Genomic DNA, 22312 nt, shown 5'->3' with positions numbered 1-22312 from the left:
ATCGAACTGGAAAGGCAAGTCAAGTGCAGCATGTAGGCTGTAAAAGTACGGAGGAAGCATATGACATTATGCTTTTTTTCAGCGCGGAGGACACAGAGTTCTTTTTTTTTAAGACCGTCTTTTGGAAGAAATAGTCTTTAGAACTTGTAGAGAGGGGACAGCAATCTGTAGCGATGATACACAGATAACTCGTAATTTTACAAAGTTTATTACTGTTGTGAATAAACTTCTGGCTGTAGGGGATATGCTTGCTCATTGTAGACAAATATCCGCTTCATAGAGCAGAGCAAATCCAGATTTGCATTTAAATATTGCATTAGTAGAATTATTTTTGTTATATTGTGTGTGTCCTAATGTTATGTACATTTCAGTATTTAATCGGTTTTTATGAACTGATCAATACAAATATTCCTACATTCGAGGCTCCGGCCTCAGATACTAGAGTTATCCAATAAGATACCAATATCTAGAGTGCCTCACTTTGAAAGCCACGCGTTGCCATGGCAATTTCTACAGTGTCTCGGTACATTAGACAACATTGCCATGCCAGAAACCACATTGAGGGAGAATGCTAAGGACCACTGCATGCCAGACTCCATATGGTCATCCTCTAAATCATCGTCGTTATGCAAGCATCCTTATTTTCCAGGTATATACAGCACCACACGATTCCAGAAACCTTATTTCCATGACATTTACACAGCAATTGCAAAGCAATCATTCATATTACCTTGATCTGTTACACTGGGAATCGTGCCAGAATTTATTAGCCTGAGTACCTACACCACCTTGGCATGCTAGAAACCAAAATGGCCTATTTAAGATGCATGGCAATACAAGCACCGTTGTAAATATGGTGCTTAGCCCGACTTCCAACCTCTTCCTTCTCCGTCGACCAGAAAACATTAGGCACCAGGGAAGGGCAGACGCTTCCGATACTTGGACCTGCAGGCCTGTCCTCCCACGACTGGCCAACCTGCTGGCTGCTTTGTACCCTACTTCAGAGATGGACTGAAACCTTGGTTTCTTCCTTCCTCTGGTGTGTTTCCGTTTTTCCTCCGGTGCAGAGGTACATTGCGCCTTCAGCTGCAGACTCCTTCTCTAGTCACCAGCAGATGAAGTCTTTTGAATGCGTGTACATGCATGTGTTGTAGCATCCTTGGAAAAACAACCGGTCTGTAAAATGGTGCTCCTTTGAATCAGGTTGCTCAAATGGTGACCGGGTTTGCCAGCAGGCTGCAGCCACCAAGAAGAAGCTGGGGGGTGGGTGGGGGGAATACCAGATTTGGATTATGCCTGCCCATGAAACTCTGGAACCAGCCCTCTAGCGTGCAGCCTAGCACGAAAATGCCAAAATGGCTAGATGAGCCCTGCTCGTAGAGGTAGGAATATGCTACTTACCAGTATGCATCTGGTTCTTGGCATGTAGAGCTGCAGAGCCACACACTTAGGATAAGGTCGCCATCTGGTGTTGGACTCGGATGCTTGCAGGTTGTTGTTGTCTTCGGAAGAAGTCTTTTGGTCACGAGATAGGTGACTCCTCCCTTGGACTACAGTGCGCATGGGCATCCACTCCATCCTCAGATTGTTTTTCGCCATGATGGGAAATGATGGAGTGTGTAAGAATAAAGAAAGGATGTCCATGTGTAATGTCTAATTAAGACAATGCTGGAACAGATACAGGCCCAGGGGAGGTGGGTGGGCGTGTGTGGCTCTGCAGCTCTACATGCCAAGAACAGATGCATACTGGTAAGTAGCATATTCCGTTCGAGGCATATGAGCTGCAGATCACACACTTAGGATAGACTATACAGCAGTGTCTCCCCTAGCGGTGGTCACCTGTATCAGTTGCAGCAGTTTGGAATAAAGTTTTAAGGACAGCCTGACCCACAGAAGCTTGTTGTTTGGCTTGCACATCAACACAGTAATGTTTAGTGAAGGTGTGTGTTGTAGACCATGTGGCTGCCTTACAAATATCTTCTAAGGGAATGTTTTCTAAGAATGCCATGGAAGCCCCTATTTTGCGTGTGGAGTGCGCTCTAGGGGGAACTGTTAAGAGTCCGTTTAGCTTTTTGGTAACATATTTGGATACATTTAACTATCCACCTGGCTATCCCGGATTTGGAAATGGGGTTGCCTTTATGTGGTGGAGAGAAAGCAACAAACAATTGTTTGGTTTTGCGGAAAGATTTGGTTCTGTCAATGTAATAAAGCAGGGCTCTTTTAACATCTAAGGTATGAAGAGCTCTTTCAGCTACCGAGTCCGGATTTGGGAAGAACACTGGTAGCTTGACTGATTGGTTAAGATGGAATGGAGAAATGAAATTTGGCAGGAATTTTGGATTTGTTCTAAGAACCACTTTGTTACGATGTAGTTGTAGGAATGGTTCTTGTATGGTTAAAGCCTGGATCTCACTTACCCTTCGAAGGGATGTGATAGCAATAAGGAAAGCCACTTTCCATGTAAGGAATTGTAGTTCGCATTTATGCAGAGGTTCAAATGGGGGACCCATGAGCCTAGTGAGAACAATATTTAGATTCCACACTGGAGAGGGTGGTAATCTGGGAGGAATAATCCTTTTAAGACCTTCCATGAAGGCTTTGATCGCAGGCACTTTAAATAGTGACAAGTGTTGTCGATTTTGTAAGTATGCTGCTAATGCTGCTAGGTGGAGACGTATGGATGAGTACGCTAAATTACATCTTTGCAAGTGTAGTAAGTAGCAAATGATGTTCTGGATGGATGTATGACGTTACAACGCACACTTTTACAACGCATGCACTTACAACGCATTTTTTACAACGCATAATCCATTACAACGCATGACATTACAACGCATGACACTACAACGCATTTTTAAAAAATACCTTTACAACGCATTGCCATTACAACACATACTACCTTTACAACGCATACCATTACAACGCATTATATTAAATTACATTTAAGGTAAGTATTAGATAGTATAGGGGTAAAAATTACTATTCTAACTCCAGGGGGTGCAACAGTAGGGTAAGTGTTGGATAGTATAGGGGTAAAAATTACTATTCTAACTCCAGGGGGTGCAACAGTAGGGTAAGTGTTGGATAGTATAGGGGTAAAAATTACTATTCTAACTCCAGGGGGTGCAACAGTAGGGTAAGTGTTGGATAGTATAGGGGTAAAAATTACTATTCTAACTCCAGGGGGTGCAACAGTAGGGTAAGTGTTGGATAGTATAGGGGTAAAAATTACTATTCTAACTCCAGGGGGTGCAACAGTAGGGTAAGTGTTGGATAGTATAGGGGTAAAAATTACTATTCTAACTCCAGGGGGTGCAACAGTAGGGTAAGTGTTGGATAGTATAGGGGTAAAAATTACTATTCTAACTCCAGGGGGTGCATCAGTAGGGTAAGTGTTGGATAGTATAGGGGTAAAAATTACTATTCTAACTCCAGGGGGTGCATCAGTAGGGTAAGTGTTGGATAGTATAGGGGTAAAAATTACTATTCTAACTCCAGGGGGTGCATCAGTAGGGTAAGTGTTGGATAGTATAGGGGTAAAAATTACTATTCTAACTCCAGGGGGTGCAACAGTAGGGTAAGTGTTGGATAGTATAGGGGTAAAAATTACTATTCTAACTCCAGGGGGTGCAACAGTAGGGTAAGTGTTGGATAGTGTAGGGGTAAAAATTACTATTCTAACTCCAGGGGGTGCAACAGTAGGGTAAGTGTTGGATAGTATAGGGGTAAAAATTACTATTCTAACTCCAGGGGGTGCATCAGTAGGGTAAGTGTTGGATAGTATAGGGGTAAAAATTACTATTCTAACTCCAGGGGGTGCATCAGTAGGGTAAGTGTTGGATAGTATAGGGGTAAAAATTACTATTCTAACTCCAGGGGGTGCATCAGTAGGGTAAGTGTTGGATAGTATAGGGGTAAAAATTACTATTCTAACTCCAGGGGGTGCATCAGTAGGGTAAGTGTTGGATAGTATAGGGGTAAAAATTACTATTCTAACTCCAGGGGGTGCATCAGTAGGGTAAGTGTTGGATAGTATAGGGGTAAAAATTACTATTCTAACTCCAGGGGGTGCATCAGTAGGGTAAGTGTTGGATAGTATAGGGGTAAAAATTACTATTCTAACTCCAGGGGGTGCATCAGTAGGGTAAGTGTTGGATAGTATAGGGGTAAAAATTACTATTCTAACTCCAGGGGGTGCAACAGTAGGGTAAGTGTTGGATAGTGTAGTGTAATATTATGCGTTGTAATGGTATGCGTTGTAATGGAATGCGTTGTAAAGGTAGTTTTTAAAAATGCGTTGTAGTGTCATGCGTTGTAATGTCATGCGTTGTAATGGATTATGCGTTGTAAAAATGCGTTGTAAAGGTAGTGCGTTGTAAAAGTTGCGTTGTAAAGGTTGTTCCCCGTTCTGGATGGATGCATCCAGTGGGCGTATATCATTGTTAGTGCAGTAAATGGCAAATCTTTTCCATTTTGCAGCGTAGCAGGCTCTAGTAGTAGGCCGTCTGGCCTCTTTTCTAATATTCATGCAGTCTGGTGGTAGGTTGAGGTAACCGAACTCTAGGACTTCAGGAGCCAGATCGCTAGGTTTAGTTGATGTGGTTCGGGGTGTCTGATTTCTCCATGGTTCTGGGTTAATAAGGACGGGGAGAGGCGCAGTCTTTGGTGTGGAACTAGAGAGAGTTCCAGCAGTGGTGTGAACCAGAGTTGACGTGCCCATGTGGGAGCTACTAGTATCAGCTTGAGAGACTGTTGCCTGAGCTTGCGTACCACGACTGGAATGAGTGGGAGAGGCGGAAAAGCGTACGCAAATCTGCCTGACCAGTTCATCCATATCGCATTGCCCTTCGACTGTGGGTGGGGAAACCTGGCGGCGAAGGTTGGGCATTTCGCGTTTTCGTGTGTGGCGAACAGGTCTATGTCTGGTTGGCCCCATTTTTGGAAGAATGGGAGTAGGACTTGTGGGTGTAATTCCCATTCGTGGATCTGTTGGGTTTGTCGACTCAACAAATCGGCAATCTGATTGTGAACTCCTGGAAGGTGTTCTGCTAGCAGGTAGATGTTCTGGGGAATTGCCCATCTCCAAATGTTCTGCGCGAGCTGGGACAGTTGGAGAGAATGTGTGCCTCCTTGTTTCTGTATGCAATACATGGCTGTCATGTTGTCCGTCCGGATGAGGACAGTTTTGTTCTTTAGATGTAATTGGAATGATTTCAATGCTAGGAACACTGCCAGTAGTTCCAGGTAATTGATATGGAGCACTTTTTGTTGAGTGATCCATTTGCCCTGAGTGGTGTGTCCTAGGAGATGGGATCCCCACCCTGTGAGAGATGCGTCGGTTGTCAGCACTATCTGTGGAAGAGGCTCTAAGAACGGCCGCCCTTTGGACAGGTTTATGGTGTTCCACCATTTTAGTGAGCAATGTGAGCGACTGTCCACTAACACCAGTTCCGTAAGTTGTCCGTGAGCCTGGTTCCACTGAGGTGCTAGACATTCTTGCAAGGGACACATTTGAAGTCGTGCATAAGGCACAATGAAGATGCATGACGCCATCATGCCTATGAGTTGCATGAACACTCTTGCTGGGAGAGAGTGTTGGGATTGAAATTTTAAGATGAGAGCTTGTATATTGGCTATCCTGGCTGGGCTGGGATAAGCTATGGCCTTGGAGGTATTTATGGTGGCTCCCAGATATTGATGTATGTGGGAGGGTTGTAGTTGAGATAGTTGATGGTGAATCCCAAGTTGTGTAAAATTTGAATAGTTTGGTGAGTGTGTAGAACGCATTTGTTGAATGAATTGGCTTTTATGAGCCAATCGTCGAGATATGGGAAGACATGAATTTGTTGTCTCCTGAGATGCGCTGCTACTACTGCTAGGCATTTGGTGAATACTATGGCCGCAGTTGTCACTCCGAATGGGAGGACAGTAAACTGATAGTGTTGCCCGTCTACCAGGAATCTTAGATATTTCCTGTGAGCAGGATGCATGGGAATGTGAAAATAGGCATCCTTGAGATCTACTGTGGCAAGGAAATCGCTTTTCTGTAATAGTGGAAGCACTTGTTGAAGAGTGATCATATGAAAATGATCTGAGTGTATGTACCGATTTAGGAGTCTGAGGTCGAGTATGGGTCTTAACGTCTCATCCTTCTTGGGGATTAGGAAGTATAGAGGAGTATACCCCTGTGCCCTGATGTTGGAAGGGAACTGGCTCAATTGCGTGTTTTTGAAGCAAGGAGAACCTCTTGCTTGAGGAGTGTAAGATGGTCTGGCGACATGGAACGCTGTTTGGGTGGTATATGTGGGGGGGGGGGGTATTTGTGAGTTCCAGGCAGTAACCATACTGGATAATTTGTCTTACCCACTTGTCTGTTGTAATGGAATTCCAGACAGGTAGGAACTGTTTGAGTCTTCCCCCGACTGGAGTGGAATGGTCTGGGGGGAGTGGAGGAAAGTCACTGTTTAGTGGCGGGGGAGGTACGAGTGTTGGTATTGCCTCGACCTCGTACCTTGGTGTTGTTTCCCCTATAACCTCCTCTAAAATATACTCTATTGGGGGATGTTTGTGTAGAGGTTTTGAACGTGGAGGAGGTGTCTGCTCCAATATTTTTGGATGCTCCTCTATAGAAGGAGCCACGTGGTTGTGGAGACTGCAATGCTCTCGGTGTCTTTCTTCATTTTTTCAAGTGCAGTATCTACTGCTGGTCCAAACAGTTGCTCTTGGTTAAATGGTTGGCTAAGTATGGTACTTTGTACTTCTGGCTTAAAGCCTGAAATACGTAGCCATGCATGGCGTCTAAGAAGTACGCTTGTATTGATTGCTCTAGAGGCAGTGTCTGCAGCGTCAAGTGCACATTTAATTGAGGCATTTGAGATGAGCTTTCCCTCTTGTATAAGGTCATTTGCCTGGGTCTTGTATTGGTCTGGTAGGTGTTGTATGAGATCTTCTAACTGATCATAGTGAGCCCTATCATAGCATGACAATAGGGCTTGTGTGTTGGCAATACGCCAATGGTTAGCTGCTTGTACTGCTACTCTTTTGCCCGAGGCTTCTAATAGTTTGGATTCTTTGTCTGGGGGCGGTGTATCTCCTGTTTGGGGGTTAGCCCGCTTCCTTGCGTTGGAAACCACCAAAGAATCCAGAGGGAGCTGTCCTTTAATATAAGAAGGATCTTCTGGGGCAGGTCTATATTTTTTCTCAATTCGAGAGTTAAGTACCCTGGCCCGTACGGGGTCCTTAAAAACTTGTGTGGCGTGTTTTATGACCCCTTTAATCATAGGTAAAATTTGAACTGATTTCTGAGACTGCTCAAAAGTGTCTAAAAGGAAGTCTTCCTCGGGTGCATCTGAGTGCATGGTGACGGCATGGTAAAGTGCTGCTCTGTATACTAGTTGTCCAAACCCCAGGTGGTCATCTGGAGGGGAGGGTTTTGAAGGGTATGTAGTAAGGAGGGTTTTGAAGGGTATGTAGTAGGATCAGGTATATCAGCCCAGTCGTCTAATGGTACAATAACCGGATTTGTGAAAGGATCATTAGGATCATTTGGATCATCCGGACTGCCCCCTCCTCCTAGGTCATCATCATCATCCTGTGGAGGTGGTGTATGTGAAGGAGATGGTGGAGGTAATGGTGGTGGAGGCAGGGGGGTGGGGTAAGAGGTCGTACAGGAGAGGAAGGAGGAATGGGTGAGGTGGCTGAGTCCTTCTTTACAGGAGCTGGAGAAGGTGTTGTGTCTAGCTTCCTTTTCTTACATGGCACAGCAGTGACATGTCCAGTTTTTAGATTAATATAGATCCTTTTTTGCGTTGGATATGGGTGGAAAAGTTCTTGGTCTTCAGGAACAGACTTTGGCGCCGATTTTTCGGTTCCGATCTAATTTTTGGGTGATCGGTAGAGTCTTTAGGAGGTGTAGTATAGACCTTAGCCGGTTGTTTCAGTACCGATGAGGGTTTCGGTGCCGATGAAGGTTTCGGTGCCGAAATGGAGTCTTTAAGCTTGGGAGCTTTCAGTGCCGGTTTGTCTATGGGCCTCGATGGTTTCGGTGCCCAAGGTGCCAGAGCCGGCTTCGGTGCAGAGAGGTCTTGTGTCTTCGGTGCCGAAGGTGCTGGGGGTACAATAATATGTGGTTTGCTCGGGCCCGAGCCACCTGAAGGCTTGTATTTCTTCGGAGCCGAGCCCGAAGGAGGGCTTCTGAAGGTTGTTTTCGGTAGAGACTGGGGCCAGCTGGCGAAGTCTTGACCAATGCCTTTTTTGGAGGGGTTGGGGTAGGGGCATCGGTACTCACGCGTTGCCCCGGAGTAATGGGGTCGTCTGAGTCGTCTGCTTCTGATATAATTTGAAGTTCCTCGGAATCTTCTTCCGGGACATCGGGGCCCTCATCAAAGATGTCCTCTGGTTCCGGAGCTGGTCTGTGTGCCATGATATGGCGTCGTCGAGCTCTTCGATCCCGAATAATCTTCTTGGATCGGAATGCGGCGCAGGCTGGACAGCTGGACTCGTCGTGTTCCGGTGACAGGCACAGGTTGCAGACCTTGTGATGGTCACTGTGCGGGAATTTTGCTCCACATTGGGGGCATTTTTTAAACGGCGTCCTTTCCATGAGCCGCAGGCCTCACGGCGCGGATAGGTTTAATCGCCCGCGTCGACGTCCGGAACCGGCCTGATGAATTCGATGTCGAGTAAAGGTGTATCAATGAAAATTACAAAGGTTTTTCGCTTCGAAAAGCTTGGTTTAGAAGTTTTCTACCGGAGTGGAAAAGTTTCATCCGAACCCAATGGCAGAAAAAACAATCTGAGGATTGAGTGGATGCCCATGCGCACTGTGGTCCAAGGGAGGAGTCACCTATCTCGTGACCAAAAAACTTCTTCTGAAGACAACAACAACCTGCAAGCATCCAAGCCCAACACCAGATGGCGATCTTATCCTAAGTGTGTGATCTGCAGCTCATATGCCTCGAACAGTGAATGTTTCTAGTGGTGCTTTCTGAAACTGGTGTGAGCAAAGCATTAAAGATTACGGGTTGGTCTGCTGAGTTTATCAGTGAGGGTGAATGGAAGAGGAGCTGTGCACTTTTATGATGTACAGCAATGAAATACATCAATTTTATTTAAATGCAGAAGTGTCATTGTTATTAATGAACTATTAAAATTTGTTGTCTAAGGAATTTAGGCAAAATATGTATAGGCTAGTGAATGCTTTTGAATCGCTGCTGGGGGTAGCTTCTTGCATTGCAGTGGTCAAGTACTCATTTTTGAGGGAAAATAAGAAGATACACAGATCACTGTGGGAGCCAAGGTTTAAGTGTATAGCAGCAATAAATTTACAGTTCATCATATAAGTTCACAATTGTCTTTTATTCTAGCTAGTACCCCATCTTATGCACGGCAGATACCGTGCCTTCACTGTCCACAAAAGGGAAGTTGCAGGAATGCCCACAATCTCACATCGTCCAAGTGTCCCTCACTTTACAGTACCAGGCAGGACTTCGAGACGTCACACCTTCAACACCATAGAGAACAGGTTCATAGCAAGATGTTAAAAGCCAGTACTGGCTCTTGGACTGCCACACACAAGCTTTCCATACCCTGCCAGCTGTATGGAAGTTCTTCTGTACTCTACACAGTCTGGTACCAAGATCCTTTGGCGCTTGTATGCTGTGCTACAGAGGCAATTACAATCTCAGAAGATGTCTTGTAAACCCACAAGGTCATGACATCCACAAAGTACTCGCTCATCACAGCAGGAAGCCTGCCTTCTTGATGTCCACAAAAAAAATCCATCTCTGAATTCAGCCAAAAGAGCACCATGGTGTTTGGTTCACGTCACAATCGAGCAAGACGTTGAGCACTGTGCATGGAGCTCCCTGAATGGTCATCTCGTTGCGAGATGCCACGGTGTACTGCACGCTGTTGAGACCACCTTCCCGATCTACCTTGAACTGCTCCTGAGGAAAGAAGAGAAAAGGTGAATGAACCTGCAGTGTACATTAGAACTGTCAGATAATTACAAATATTTTGTTCTTGCCTAGCTCTCATACATCCTCCTCCATCACACTACTAGGCATTGTGCCCCAAGATAAGAGCACCTATCTGGTGCCTCATGTAAGACACCAAAAATGTCCCCAGATAGGATCACAACAAATACCACACTCTACCAACCATGCACTTACCCACAATGTAGCATGCTACTTATCCGAAAATGCAATTGGAAGCCACTATTTTATATAAAGGCTACAATACAATTAAAAACAGTATGGAATCTTTAATAGATTCACATGGTTTGCACACTCCTGCCACCTTGTGGTTCAAGTCAAAATATTGAGAAAGTATCTTTTGCCTTCAGCATGTGTGTCTGAAGTTATCTCCCACTGTCCACGATAAGGAAAAGGTGTTATATATCACCCAGCGGCAGAAGCCACTGGGTAGTTCTAGTTAGGACCACGTTTCCACAGGAAATACATTTTTTGTTTGCCCATAGCTTTGGTGGCATTAGATAAATCTTCACAACATTTTTCTCAAAAAAATGTCAGCTCGGTTATCTAAATGCCTTCCTAAAAAGTTGCAGGGTGGAGTGTCAAGCGGGGATGGAAGAAAAAAAAGGGGGGGGGGGCCATGTTTTCCCCATTCAGTATCGCATCGGAAATTTAGACAATGATAGAGCCAAAACGGCTGAACGCAATTACACCAAATTTGGCAGAAAGCTAGATCTTTACCCCTGAAAAGTGGCCTTTTGTGATTTCCTGTAAATCCATTCATCTGTATCAGAAAAATGCAGCTTCAAAATGTATAGATATCTTGCGGCACAGTAATACAGAGAGAGTACTGAGTTACTAAACGGCAAATGAGGAAGCATATCGATTGGCTGGTTAAGCAGTGCCAATGGTCTAGCAGAACCGAGGACTGTGAATGGCTGCCCACAACATCAGGGGCGTAACACAGGCCCCCGCATCCCCCGCAGTGCGGGGGGCCCCCGAGTTGCAGGGGGCCCCCTCCACCTGGTACTCGGGCCTTAGAGCTCGGGATTAAATCCAGAATGGGGGCCCCTCCGTGTACCTTGCAGGGGGGCCCCCTCAGCTTTCGTTACGCCAGTGCACAACATGAAGAGAAATGTTGCGGCCCCCATTTTAGGACTCCTGGACTCAGACCCCGTGTCCTGAGACGAAAAAATATATAAGGGGTAGGAGGGATACCCTGTCCCCATGGCCGTTGTGTTTTTCAAGTTTAAAATGTAACATTTGAATTAACAATTACGCCTAACTATAACCTTACTTTAACCTTTGTTTTTTTCAGTGAAGGTTAAAGTAATATTATAGTTGGGTATATTTGTCAATTAAAACGTTACAGTTGAAAAATATATACATATTTTAAACAAACATATACACATGTGCATGCGTCCAAGTACATAATATCGCTTTTCAAAAGAAAATGTTATGTTGGTCGGATTTAATTTTTCTCTAAAACCAATTAGGAAAAAAGGATGAGAAAACACTTTATAAACCTTTTTTTAAAAGAAAGAAAGGAAAGCTGAACAATGTAGAAAGTTAGGCTGGCATCTCAGAGGGCTGTAAAAGTGAAACTGCTTCTTTAAGGGAGGGAATATGCCATTATTCCTTCACACCCTGCAATGATAGTTGAACCAGTTAATTTTTGCTGGTAAACAAGACTTGAGGGTATGAAATTACTAGCCATCCTCACTCTTCCCTATATGAAAATAGTGTTGCTGAGGACTATAATAAAGATTCCTCCAGAGGAGAACTAGGACTACAGTTAAGTAACTTCCCAGTGCACCTTTATTATTACTTGCAAGCAGTAATTAGAGTAGGAAGCCCATCCGCAATAAAAAGGTGGAGGAAAGAACTAATTAAAAACATTGTCTGCCCAGACAGATGCTCAAAGAAGCCTGACCCATCTGTGCGCCAGCCCTGGAACTGGATTCCAAACAGTAATGCCTTGTGAATGTGTGGACTGACTTCAAAATGGAAGATGTACATATGTCTCAAATGGAGTACATCTCGAAGTAAAAGCAGTTGTGGCCCTAACAGTGGGTCTCTTAGGCATCCCAGGTAAAGACTGATTTACCGATCAATAACAATGGAGAACACACAAAACACTGCTTTGCAGTGCATAAGGTGTCCAAGCTTGCCCATATTTATCGGGCTTTCTAATTGATTTAGGCTTGTAGTCTTTCCCAAATAAAATGTAAGATCCCTCTTCACATGAGGCATGAAGAGATCTTTCTGCTGAAGTGGTTGGATTTTAAGAGTAGGTTGATAATATAACAGTCGGATGTACATAAAAATCAGACAACCATTGGAAGAAAACTGGGATTAGTCCTCATAACCACCTTGTTGTTATGGAACACATTGTAAGGCTCAAAGCAACAAAGAACTTGGATCTTGTTAACTCTATTGGTTTAGGTAATAGCTAGAAGGAGTGCAGGTTTCCTAGTCAAATACTGAAGTCAAGTTTTATGTATCCGATAGGCTCCCATGGAGCTGAGGGTTTCCTTACCAAAGAGAAGACTTTCTTAATATCTTCTAGAAAATCCTTACCAACTGGCATTTTGGAAAAAAGAATCTTGTGAAGGATTCTTTCTGCGGACCCAATTGCCTCAAAGTGTATCTTAATCAAGGAAAAGCGCAGCCTTGATTTTGCCGAATGAAAAGGGTAAAAAAGAATCGCTTATTCTTGACGTCTAGTTTGGTCAAAAGTGTACTATACCCGCCACATGAAGACTCTTTCATGTAAACAAATAAGAAGTTCTGATCAACAGACATCAATCCTCCTGTAGAATTCCCATGCAGTCTTGTGTACGCTCATATTGCCGGAGTTAGGAAGCCAAGCTGCCAAGGTCAACAATTGTAGTTTGGATTGCTGGATCTGATCCCCGGACTTGTGAAGGAGATCTGGTCTACACAGCAGTCTCCTGTGTGGTCTCTCCAATAGATGTAGAAGGTTGGTGCACCACTGGTGTGGCCACTCGGGAGCTTTGAGAACGAGCCTGGAATTCCAGTTTTGTACTTTATTACTGATGAATCAAAGACATTATAGGAAATGCGTACAAATACATCCCTGTCCAGTATATCAAAAGGGCATACCTCATCTGTGAAGAAATCTATCTGAGACTATACCCACTCGTACAAAATGTCTATCCAGGACTTTGTTCTGCAGGACCAACTTGTGATTTTCTTGGAAAGTTTTGCTGAGTGAATCTACTTCTGCATGTGAACACCTGCAGATGTACAACTGCAATCTGTAGGCTTCTTGCTATGAGTCATTTCCATATTGATTGGGCTTCCAGAGACAGGGGTCTGGAATGATCCCCTTGCTAGATTAAAATAGTACACTGTTGTCGTATTGTCAGTTTGAGCAACCAAGAAATTCCAGATGGAAGAAAGGACTTAAGAACAATATGGGCTGCTCTCAAAACGAGAAGATTGGTCTGGTTAGTCGCTCCTTTCCTGGACCAAGTCTCCTGCACCTAAATGTGATCCATGTGAGCAGCTGATTCCTAAAAGAGAAGCATCTGTTACAATTGTCCGAGTCAAGATCTCTTCATGGAAGGGCACTCCTTTAAGAAGATTCTGTAATTGGCATCACCAGTGGAATGATTGAATTACAGTCTAGAATAAGGAAGCTTGTCTTCCCAGGTGCTGGAACACTGACTGATCCTATAGACATTTCTGAAGAGGTCTTATTTGAAGGCAAGCGTGAGGTAATAGGAAAACTAAGAACCTCATTGATCCCAGCAGAGAAGCATGCATGCGGTAGGATTTTCGCCTTTAAAGTAGATTGAAATATAGCAGCCGGATAGAGAATAGTCTCTCCTCCAAAGGATATACTGTTGCGACCTATGTATTTAGAACCACGCCCAAGTAGTGAATGGTTTGACCTGGTGTTGAGGGAGACTTTACATGGTTCAATTGAAACAGACTGTGCAGAAAGGGGGAGAATTTTATGATGATAAAGTAATATTTCTTAATATGCTGAGGCTCTGATCAGCCAGTCATTCAGAAAGGGATAGATGAATAGGTTCTGCTTTCTCAGTTGTTCTATTACAAATGCCAAACATGTAGAAAGTGTTCTCAGAATCAACTCCAAGCTGAATGGTAGGACTTCCTACCACAGTGATAATTTCTAACAGTGATCATTCCTAACCTTGAACCTTAGGAACTTCCAATATTTCACTGAAGTCAGAATGTAGAAATATGCACCCTATAGGTCTACTATGCACATCAGATTTCCTCGATTTAATTGGGGAAAACTTGGACAAAGATAAAACATTCAGGATGCTGGCTTTACACCATTTGTTTTTCTTCTTGTAATCAAGAATGGGTTTGAACTCTTGCTTGAGTCACTTTATTGAGCCAGAGTGTAACTGAAATACATTCCCTTTCCATTTTGTTGAAGCGGGACATACTCCACTGCTTGCTTTTCCAGTAAGGAGTTTGCTATTTGATGGAGTTGCTCCAATGGTGTTGGGAGGATTTTCTCAGAGGGATGTTAGGTGGAGGGAACATCTGGCAGTAGCGGTTTGCCACAATGTTCAGCACCCATCTGTCTCTTGTTATATTTTTCCACTCTTCCAGGTTATATGTGAAGCTTCCCCCAACTGGGGTGGCTCAACGAGGCAAGGGAAGAAGAGAGTCCCTGCAATACAAGAGGTTTTCCTGCGGTCACAGCTAGTTTACAGACACCTCCTTGTTTTGAAGATTTACACTAGTGATACTGCTGCCAATGTGGCTGATGCTATTGCTGGGGCCACTGGGGGGGGTGGTCTGAACCCTCTAAAGAAAGCAGCCCCTGAATCTCCCCAGTATGTGAGTGGCAATGGCAGTATCAACGCAGTGGAGAGGTCCCACACATCTCCCTGCCTGCTAATTGGAGACGTTTGTTGTCTTTATCTGGAGACACTGTGGAAATAGGGCCCGTGGTATAAGCTTTCATGGTTGCGGAGACAATCACAAAGTTTGGTTGCAAATCAGCGTGCAAGAACAATGAGTTTTTATCCGGAGGCTTTTACTTTATGAAAAGTCTAAAGGACGTTAATTGGCTAATACACAAGACAAAATTACATGGCTGGTTCAAACCGGTCTGGAACTAAAGGAAGGAAGGCGAACAGACACCAGTATTTAATGATTTTCAGCAGTACCTCATTGAATGTGCTAATGTAATCAAAGGAGGAAACAGTTACGGTTGGGGAATACCCTGGGATGGAATAAGACTAAGGTTAAGAATCAGACCTGGCTTTTTGTAGAGACCTTCTCCTTGTTATTGGTTCTCATTAAAATTTGATCCCTCAGAACTTGTTCATAGGTAACAGCTAATGATCTCAATGCAGATACATATTCTTCCATGGACTCTTACCCTCCTTGTTTTATAGAGAAGAATTTAAACTTTTCCATCACAATGTTAGTTCTTTTTCCATACCATACACCGGTAAGTTCTTATATTCCTTCAAACCAAAATCACCTAAGATATGTTTCAAAAAGGTCAGTTTACTTTCTGGGCCACAATCATCCCCGTCTAGAACCTCAACATAGGTTAAAAATTCTGCCTCCCAGTCATTCGTCAGGTGGCTCGCCATGTACAGCAAGAAATGAAGAAGGTGGTACGATCCCCAACATATTACTACAAAGATATAGGTATTCCACTATAAAAGTACTTATTTGTCCGTATTTTCATAATGTATTGTATAGCTAAAATAAGAACAATAGTTCACAGGGACAAGATTAGAGAATTAATGGGAGTACTATACTGTGGGAAGAATTGATAATAGGACGCAGTCATGAAAAACAAAATGGTTCTTATGAATTTCCAATGCAATGTAAGGTTAACATTCTATAAGTGGCAAAGTAATAAAGAAGGGACTGTACAAAAAGCGAGGCTGCTGGTTTGCGGTGTTGGCACGGTTGAAGAAATACACAGACTGATTATAGTATGGATTTTAACAGAATAAATGTAGTACTTTTGCAATACTAGAGATTCCTCATTTTTTGGTGCGATAACGGATTCTTGTACGACTGTTACCTGGTGCTACTGATCTCTGAACAGGAAGCAGGGTGAATACAGAGAAAAGGGTGCGTGTGTGTGTGTCTGTGCACGTGTTTTTTTTCTTTTTTGATCAGGATGGGCCTTTTTTTTTTTTTTAAGTAATAATTTGCATATATTACTATAAATTACCACTCCGGGATCTCACACTTGGGCTTGGGTGGAACAATTCAGTACGTCCAACTAATAATAAAGATCCCCTGGAGGAGAACCTCTAAACACACAGACTTCAGTGCCACCTTAAGTTAGCATTTTGGGGAGCATCTATGATACGTGCAAAACTAGTGTTAGAGGCAAGTAAGTTATTTTGCAACATACATATGATGCAATAATCCTCAACACCCAAGTTTCAGAAATGACTTTGCTGGACTACAATTGTCGGAAAACGGTCTCAATTTCCAGGAGCGGTGGCCAACCGAACACTTGAATTCGGAGCTCTTTGGGCCTTGGCTGAATGTTTCTTGGCAATCCCTCGTTTTAGGATCTAAATAAATATAGAACATTGGTAGCCATCGGGCAGACAGCAGAACCGCGACAGGGCTTGTCCATCCCGAAAAGTCGACAAGAATTGTGCTCAAATAAAGGAAGTTCAGAGGTTTCTATGGTGCAATTGCAAGCAAAAAAAAACAAAAAAAGAACAATGAATGCCAAACTGACATCTATGGGAAACAGAGAAGATACAGAACGTCAGAGCAAAGTAGTTTTGTGGTTTTCTATCTCTTTCATCGGTATCTGTTAGAAAACACTCTGCTCCGTTCACCGGGTCCCCGAGCCCTTCAAAGACTGATCCAGATCTAACCACATAGTGACACACGTGCAAAAATGTAAAATTGCATCAGATAAATAGTGAAAAATGTGCATCGCTGGTACGACTAGCAGACAGGCAGAAAAGACAAGAGAACAAACGCAGCCACGGAGCAGTATATAGGCGGAGGTGCAAAGATCACACAGGATGCAAAAGTACAGGCAGGGAAAACTTGGAGGGAGGTGTGGGGGAGCTGAGACGCCGTTTGGGATGGGGGATAAGAGCAGAGATAGGGGTGGGAAACAGAAGAGTTGAAGGTACTTGAAACGAGAGCTCACTAGGGAGCAAAACACGGGCAGTGGTGTATGTATTGGAAACAGCGAAGGGAAGATTGGGAGAGTGTGACATACAGGGGAGAGTACAGACACAAGTACGGAGGAACGAGGCAAGCACGGAGTAGTTATGTATGGGGGCAGAGCACGGGAAGAAATACAGCAGTGACAGTCACAAGCAGGCAGAACTACAGAGGTAGGAGCACAATCAGAAGTACAAGGAGCTGCACAATAGCAAATGTGCAGGGGGAAAGCAAAGGCAGGAGTAACCTTGCACAGACAGGGTATGGAGCAAGAGAGTACTGGAAGCAACAGGGGGAGAGTACAGGCAGAAGCAGTCAGAGCACATGTAGGTACAAAGGGGGGCAGCACAGAGCCAGATGAGCTGCAAGCTAAGGAAGGCAGAGGTATAGGAGTAGATCAGACAGGTATGGTGAGGGAGAGAAAGCGGTATGGAGAGACGAGCACAGGCATGTGTATGGAGCTGAGGTACAGGCAGCAGACGAAGGGCAGAGGTAACATGGAGTAAAGCACAGGCAGATGTTTATGGAGCAGATCACAGGCTGCCCTGCAGGGAGCAGATCACAGGCTGCCCTGCAGGGAGCAGAACGCAAGCTGGTGCGGCAGCAGGGAGCAGAGCGCAGGCAGGTGCGGCTGCAGTGAGCAGAGCGCAGGCAGGTGCGGCTGCAGTGAGCAGAGCGCAGGCAGGTGCGGCTCCCTGGCAGATGCGGCTGCGGGGAGCAGAGCGCAGGCAGGTGCGGCTGCGGGGAGCAGAGCGCAGGCAGGTGCGGCTGCGGGGAGCAGAGCGCAGGCAGGTGCGGCTGCGGGGAGCAGAGCGCAGGCAGGTGCAGCTGCGGGGAGCAAAGCGCAGGCAGGTGCAGCTGCGGGGAGCAGAGCGCAGGCAGGTGCAGCTGCGGGGAGCAGAGCGCAGGCAGGTGCAGCTGCGGGGAGCAGAGCGCAGGCAGGTGCAGCTGCGGGGAGCCCACCACAGGCAGGTGCAGCTGCAGGAAGCAGAGCACAGGCAGGTGCAGCTGCAGAGACCAGAGCACAGGCAGGTGCAGGGTATAGAGCCAGGTGGACGGGGTCGCAGAGATTAGTTAGTGGACCAGAGACGGAAAAAAGTATTCAAGACTAACCTAAGCAGCGAGAGCAGAGTGATCCAAAAATAAACAAGCATTGGCATAGCCAATAGGTCTCGCCTTTGGAACCTTCTAAGTATTTAGTTATGCAGTACAATATCCTTGGGGCAACAACATCAACTGTTGCATGTCTAAACACTTATAAGGTCCCAAAGGTGAGACCCATTGGCTATGCCAATGCTTGTTTTTGTTCGAAAGCAGAAGCAGATTAATGTCTCCGAGTGCAGTTCCTCATAGGGGCACATTTGGGTGATAAACATCAGTGACACGAAGACTAAATTGCCCGGTAAATTTAAAGACAGATTCGAGATAGGGGAGGAATTAAGTCGTCGGTGAATCTAATGTTTTTGCCAAACACTTCGTCCTCATCTTAGATTGCGCTGATGCACGAGGCGGCCATTAGATCTCCCGGACCCAGTACCAATCTTTTGTAACCTTTCTTGCCCCTTTATCAAGCCCTTCAGGAAACAAAACCTCTGAAAGCATTCAATCAATAACGAGATCAGTCGAGATTATCTGTGAGAGAAACGGGACTTGCAGGCTCTGTTTGGAGAAGGCTGTTTCTCTAAATGCTGTAGCATGGGCATCTTATCAGTAAGTGAGCACGGCGCCACAAGAGTGATTGAGCGAGTGTGGAGAACGTCACAGTAATTCGGGGCCCTGCAGAGAGACACGGACCCTGAAGAGCAGGAAGCAGCTCGGCAATGCGGGAAAGGAGGAGTGACGAGCATTCTGATACCAGGTCTGGAGTCGGCCTTCCCCTTTAAGTGTTTTTGCCTGCACTCAGGGGAGGGGACAACGTTGCATTTAGTAACAGAAGACGACATTTTGGACGGGATCGGTGGTAGCGAGGGGCTAATGGGGGTTGTTTGAAAGGACACAGAGACCTGATACGTAGAAGGAGAGAGGGTCTGCAAAAAGAAACAGAAACCAGTAAAATAAACATATGGCTTGGAAGCGCCCCGCTTGCGCAGTGGCATGTCTCGCTGTTGCGGTTTGATTAGCTAGTAATGGGGAGGAGCGGGTGAGAGAGGGGGAGGAAAGCCTGCAGTAAAATAAACATATGGCTTGGAAGCGCCCCGCTTGCGCAGAGGCATGTCTCGCTGTTGCGGTTTGATTAGCTAGTAATGGGGAGGAGTGGGTGAGAGGGGGAGGAAAGCCTGCCATGCGAAGGAGCGGGTGAGAGAGGGGGAGGAAAGCCTGCTAGCTGTGCGCATGCACGACATCACAAACGCAAGCTGGAGGCCTGAAAAAAAGCCACTAGTTAGCACTTCCAAAACCCGCTTACTAAAACTCTCGCCAGAGTAGCGCTAAAGCGCTGGCTCAGGCGAGACCTAAAAATGGACAGAACCACAGGTGGCAGTGTCTGTGCGTATGCTTGTGTTATGGTAACTTGTGTTGTGTGTGTTGGAGAGCGACAGTGAAAAGGTGTGATTACAAGTGACGGTATGCACTGGGGAGTGATCATATCTCGTGGCACATGCTGCAATCCTCTCTGCCCGTTGGCACGTCATACATGTGGCCGCACACTACCATACTCTGAGACTGAAGCGTGGGGCTGATGCTTGTAACGGTATGTATCGACACCCAATGGCCAAAGAGTGCAATCTTTAGGTCTTTGACTGCAGCATGAAGACGAGGGCCCAAGTGACCATTGCTCTCAAGGCAGAGTTGAAGGGCACATGGCAGTGAGTGAAAGCATATTGTCGCCTATGCGCCCGAATTGGCATGTTCAGTATAAGGCAGGTCATGGGATACTGCAGTGTGTTGGCTGGGGATGATGGGGTCTGACCTGCTTTTGAGCCGCAATCCTTTTCTGATCTCGTTTCCTCCAAGCTGGGTCGTGGATATGGCGAAACGTCTCATATCCTGTGGTGATTCCAGAGGGTCGGAGAAGCTACAAGAAACAAGCATGGGCATGGGACACAAAGATCACATTGCAACCACCACACGCACACCCCATCACAGTACAGTCCACACCAACAGGTTCTCGTCCTTCACGAGTACGCAACTCCCAAACTGTATAGACCCATTCTTTCAACTGCATGATTATGCCCCTCACTCCCCTAGTTGCAAGCTTCGGTCCCCACTTTGCACCAAACCCACCCATCCAGCTGCAGGGCCCTCACTCAAACAACCCTCTATGATATTTTACCACAGTGTCCAGTGTATGATAATGACCTGAAAAAAATGTGGTAGTCAATGTCCTGCACTTGATATTTTTGCCACAGGACCACCTCCTGTTGCTATGGCAGGGATGACAACCATCCCTTTTCCCTACACCCCCAAAAGTCCTGCAACAGTCTCCATGCTTTCTGCTCTCTTTAAAAGGTGCGCCAGTGCAGGATCCATACCATGTCTTGCCCAGCGACCCCCTCTCCAATACCTTACCTCTGTCTCCCCCATAACTCCTGGCCTTACAACACAATCTGCCAATCCACCCCCTTTACATGATAGGGTCTCCCCTCATCCAGCAGCCTTGACTACAAAAAGCAAAAAAAAATCTCCCACAGCATTACCTGCAGACCAGCAGCTTTAATCCTGCGATAGAACTCGTCGTCCTCGCGCCCCCAGCCCCAAAACCTGTTCGACATTCCATTACACTGCAAATGTCAAAGATAGAAGGGGAGGGGAGAGAAGGCACAAAGTAAAACTAATGTAAAGTTTTAGACGCTTTCTGTTACACTGTGATGAAGGAAGGGCCCATAGATACACACACACAGAGTAAACATGACACACGTAGCTTCCGGAATTTCGCCGCTTTTATTCTGACTTTTTGTCTGAGGACCCCTAACCCAGTATCTTTACAGTCAGCATTTCTTAATGACCCACATCTTTCCCGGAATACAGGGTTGCAGAAGGATTTTTTGGAGTGCCCCACAGAGTAGGAGCAGGTGAAAGCAGCAATAAAGGTGCTGGAACTCACTAAAGACCTGGGAGCGGATGGATTCACAGCTCAATTTTACAAACTCTTCTTGAATAAATTGACACCTAAATAGACAGCTCTCTTAAACCACTGCGCAGAGGTAGACTGCACAACTCCTACAAGAGGAGAAGCTATAATCTCAGTTCTCTTCAAACTGTGCAAAGACACAAGTGTGCTTCCTACTGCCCTATTGCGCTCTTAAATATCTATGCAAAATTGTACACTAAAATCTTAGCCTCCTGCTTAAAGGAGGTCCCCTCTCTGGTCAGCCCGGACCAGAGGGGGTTTGTGTAGGGGTGCTAACCATTGCCATGACAAGGGACCCTGTCTACCTGGTCGAAAAAGCTACACTTAAGAAAATTCTGTCGATCATACTGTCCCTGGATGCAGAAAAAGCCTTCAAAAGAGTTGACTGGCCATTTTTGTGTCTGGTTCTTCAAAGCATGGGAATTTGTCCCCCACTTTCTTAATATGTTTTTTCCCCCAGCTACCTGGTTCCCACGGCCCGAGTGTCGCTTAATGGCCATATCTACACGAGTGGGTTAGGACATATTGGGACCTTTTCAAGACGTTCAAAAAATGCCCCTTTGAAGGGGGTACTCAACAGAGATGCCATTTATTCCTTCTCCTGTTTGGCCTTTTTATAGAGCCTCTTGCACTTTGTATATGGCAATCTGAGGGGGGTAATGAGTATTCATTTTGGTTCCTGAGAGTTCAAACTCTTCCTCTACGCAGATGACGTCTTGCTGACCCTAGAGTCAATGCGTGTGGTTGCATGTGCGCACTGAGTTGTACGTGTGCTTGTGAAAGGCACGATACCTGGAGGTCTCTGGGTTCAATTTTGTGAGACTTCGGGCTTGCTGGAGGAGCATGTGGCAGTAGAGAAGCCCCCAGTAGAGGGCCCGGTAGCACCTGCTTGACCATTGGCCCTCTGAAAGAGGGTCTGACAGACAGATACACTTGGATAAGACTCATTTCCCGTCTCTAGGAATTAAATTTCTGTTTCGAGTGAGCCAGCCATTGTTCTATCTCACTGACATTTAGTTGGCACATGGCACATCTATGATGGGATTTTTTTATACTTGTATCACAAGATCCCGATGGAATATAAGAT

The 22312-nt window shown here is 45.4% G+C and overlaps 1 protein-coding gene across 1 annotated transcript in view; it reads right to left on the bottom strand.

Annotated features, from left to right (window-relative positions):
* Positions 1–9341: 9341 nt before the first annotated feature.
* Positions 9342–22312, bottom strand: part of B4GALT7 (beta-1,4-galactosyltransferase 7) — a 108489-nt gene continuing 95518 nt past the window's right edge. Inside the window, exons 4-6 of the mRNA XM_085618361.1 lie at positions 20792–20875; positions 20065–20169; positions 9342–9950 (exon numbers count right to left, since the gene is read on the bottom strand). Of these exons, the coding sequence (XP_085474487.1) occupies positions 9795–9950; positions 20065–20169; positions 20792–20875 (345 nt within the window). The 3' untranslated portion in view covers positions 9342–9794. The remainder of the gene's footprint in view (positions 9951–20064; positions 20170–20791; positions 20876–22312) is intronic.

This window comes from Triturus cristatus, chromosome 7, assembly GCF_964204655.1.
Source record: "Triturus cristatus chromosome 7, aTriCri1.1, whole genome shotgun sequence".
NCBI classification, from domain to species: Eukaryota; Metazoa; Chordata; class Amphibia; order Caudata; family Salamandridae; genus Triturus; species Triturus cristatus.
This window is presented reverse-complemented; position numbering and strand designations above follow the sequence as displayed.